Source organism: Aythya ferina, assembly GCF_964211825.1.
Source record: "Aythya ferina genome assembly, chromosome: 6".
NCBI classification, from domain to species: domain Eukaryota; kingdom Metazoa; phylum Chordata; class Aves; order Anseriformes; family Anatidae; genus Aythya; species Aythya ferina.
The window spans coordinates 16,942,911-16,946,328 of NC_140303.1; the positions used below are offsets into that span (position 1 = coordinate 16,942,911).

At 59.4% G+C, this 3,418-nt stretch overlaps 1 protein-coding gene across 1 annotated transcript; it reads left to right on the forward strand.

Annotated features, from left to right (window-relative positions):
- Window positions 1-310: 310 nt before the first annotated feature.
- NEUROD1 (neuronal differentiation 1) lies at window positions 311-3,125 on the forward strand. The gene is made up of 2 exons (XM_084524586.1): window positions 311-375; window positions 766-3,125. Exon 2 carries the CDS (start codon window positions 779-781, stop codon window positions 1,856-1,858), a length of 1,080 nt encoding a protein of 359 aa, XP_084380712.1. The 5' UTR covers window positions 311-375; window positions 766-778; the 3' UTR covers window positions 1,859-3,125.
- Window positions 3,126-3,418: the final 293 nt, after the last annotated feature.

The following is a 3,418-nucleotide window of genomic DNA, read 5'->3' on the forward strand; positions in this document are numbered from 1 at the left end:
GCGGTGCCACCACCTCGTCCCCTCCCGTCCCCTCCCGTCCCCTCTGGTCCCCTCCCGCAGCCCCGGGGCCACCCGGGGGGGGGCGGAACAATGGCCCCGGTGGCAGATGGCGGCGCCCGGCGGGGCGGGGCGGGGCGGGGCGAGGCGCGGCGGGGGGCGGGGGCGAGCGGCGCGGTCCCGGCCCCCGGCCCCCCCCGCTCCGCTCCCCGCCCGCCGCCACCGCCGCCGCCGCCGCGCAGCGCCGTCCCCGCTATATAACCGGGGCGGCCGGCGCTGCGCCCCGCGGAAACACGCGCGGCGCCCTCGCACGGAGCGGGCGCCGGCAGCGGCGGGGTTATGCGACCGGCGCCGCGCTGCATCGGCTGAGGAGCGGAGGTAACGGGGGGCAGCGCTCCGCGGCGTCGGGGCGGCCGGCCGGGAGGGGGGCTTTGTCGCCGGACAGGGCGCGCGGGTGCCCCGTCCATCCCGCTGCCGCCCCGCATTGTTCCGCCCAAGGAACGGGGAGCGGGGAGCGGGGCCGGCCCCGCACCTGTTACCGCGGGGGAGCCGGTGGCCGGGCAGGGGGAGCCCCGGCGGGAGGCGGCGGGCGCCGTCGGGGCGGGGAGGGAGGGCAGGTGCCCGGCGGTGTCACCCCCTAAAGCATAATCTGCTTAAACCGCCCGGCGCGTTGTGTAACGGTGCCGGGACACACGTCCCCCGGGTGCCTTTCCCGCTGCTGACACGGCGCTTGTGTCCCCCCCGTCCCCATCCCCGTCCCCCCGGCAGGCAGGCGCTCGCCATGACCAAGTCGTACAGCGAGAGCGGGCTGATGGGCGAGCCCCCGGCGCAGGGCCCCCCGGGCTGGGCGGACGAGTGCCTGAGCTCGCAGGACGAGGAGCACGAGGCCGACAAGAAGGAGGAGGACCTGGAGGCGCTGCCCGCCGAGGCCGAGGAGGACCCGCTGCGCAACGGCGAGGAGGAGGACGAGGAGGATGATCTGGACGAGGAGGAGGAAGAGGAGGAGGACGACGACGACGACGAGCAGAAGCCCAAGCGGCGGGGCCCCAAGAAGAAGAAGATGACCAAGGCGCGCATGGAGCGCTTCAAGCTGCGGCGCATGAAGGCCAACGCCCGGGAGCGCAACCGCATGCACGGGCTGAACGCGGCCCTGGACAACCTGCGCAAGGTGGTGCCCTGCTACTCCAAGACGCAGAAGCTCTCCAAGATCGAGACGCTGCGCCTGGCCAAGAACTACATCTGGGCGCTCTCCGAGATCCTGCGCTCCGGCAAGAGCCCGGACCTCGTCTCCTTCGTGCAGACCCTGTGCAAGGGCCTGTCGCAGCCCACCACCAACCTGGTGGCCGGCTGCCTGCAGCTCAACCCGCGGACTTTCCTGCCCGAGCAGAGCCCGGACGTGCCGCCGCACATGCCGGCGGCCGGGGCGCCCTTCGCGGCCCCCCCCTACCCGTACCAGTCGCCGGGGCTGCCCAGCCCGCCCTACGGCACCATGGACAGCTCCCACCTCTTCCACCTCAAGCCGCCGCACGCCTACGGCGCCGCGCTCGAGCCTTTCTTCGAGGGCGGCCTCCCCGACGGCGCCAGCCCCGCCTTCGACGGCCCGCTCAGCCCGCCCCTCAGCATCAACGGCAACTTCTCCTTCAAGCACGAGCCCGCCGCCGACTTCGACAAGAGCTACGCCTTCACCATGCACTACCCCGCCGCCTCCCTGGCCGCCGCGCCCGGCCACGCCGCCGCCGTCTTCTCGGGCGCCGCCGCCCGCTGCGAGCTGCCCCTGGACGGCCTGGGGGCGCCCTACGAGGGCCACCCGCCCCACGAGCGGGTCCTGAGCGCCCCGCTCAACGCCATCTTCCACGACTGACCCCCGCCACCCGCCCGGGCCGCCGAAACCGCAAGCAATAATTAGGATCTATGCAATTTTTAACCTAGCGATGGGCCAATTACGAAGTATATAGGAGATCTCTATTTTTCAACCAACGTTTTCCTACTTGTTACCTTTCCCATGCCGAATTATTTTGTTGTGATTTTGTACAGAATTTTTAATGACTTTTTATAACGTGAATTTCCTATTTTAAACCATGCAGCTTCATCGATTTTTATACATACTGGAAAGGTAGAATTATATCTAATTTATACAAAATAATTTAACTAATTTAAACCAGCAGAAAAGTGCTTAGAGAAGTTATGTTGCCTTAGCACTTCTTTCCTTTCGAATAGTTAAAGAAAAACAAAATAAGCGCAATCCGGGCAATTTCTTTCCCATGAAAGTCTTTTTTTCCTTTTTTTTGTTTCTTTTCTTTTTTTTTTTTTTGTTCCTTTTCCCCTGACAATAAGAACCAGATCCCTAGCTCTTGAGAAGATATAAGAACGAGAGACTTATTTTCTATTAAAACATATCAATTCAACACATGACTTGCACAAACTTGTATATAAATATTATGAGCAAATGCCAACACCCTTTTTAAATCAAAAGCTGCTTGACTATCACGTACAATTTGCACTGTTTCTTTTCAGTCTTTGAACCCCTCTGCATTCCGTGGTGTTTTTTTCTTTTTTTTTTCATTCTTCCTTTTTTTTTTTTTTTTTTTTTTTTTTTTCTGAAGAGAACTTGAAGATGTTAATGTTTCCGGACGATATAAATGCATGATTTTATACATATTCACACGATCCGTGGTTGTCATATATTCATCTTATAAATTGGAACCTAAAACTAATCAGGTTGTTGAAGTTGGGCTATATACCTATTGTAGTCGATTAGTACGGTAGCTTGAAACAAATTCAAACCATTTAATCCGTAATTAGAACAATAGCTATTGCATGTACAATGCAGTCCAGAATAAGTGCTGTTTGAAATGTAATGCTGGTTCAACTGGAATCAATCTGTACTGTAATTTTGTTTGTAATCCTGTATATTATGGTGTAATGCACACTGGGATTTTAGAGAACATCCGTCCTTTTGCAACAACATAGTATTGAACATTTGGTCGAATGTTGCATTTCTCCTTAAATGTGATTTTTTTTTTTTCTTAGTGTAATTCCTATGGGATTATTGTTTTATTGGGATAGCTCATGAAAGGTGCACCACTTATTATTTGTAGAATAAAATTGGCGTTAAAAACAACCGACCAGCACGGGAGCGGGACGCGCGTTCTTCGCCTCCCCCGCGGGGCCGGGGCCAAACGCTCACGGCTGTGGGGAGGAGGAGGAAGAAGAGGGGGGAGGATTTAGGGGACGGGACTGGGGAGGGGGGCCTTGGGGCTGGGGTCGCTGCCGGTTGCGCGGCCGAAGAGCGCGGAGGGGCGGCCGCGCCGTTCCCCGGCGGGCAGCAGCAGCGGCTGCCAACAGGTCGCCGGCACCGGGACCGACTTGCCCGGAGTGGTGGCCCCGGGTCGGGACGCGGCCGCCGGTTTTCAGCCCGTCG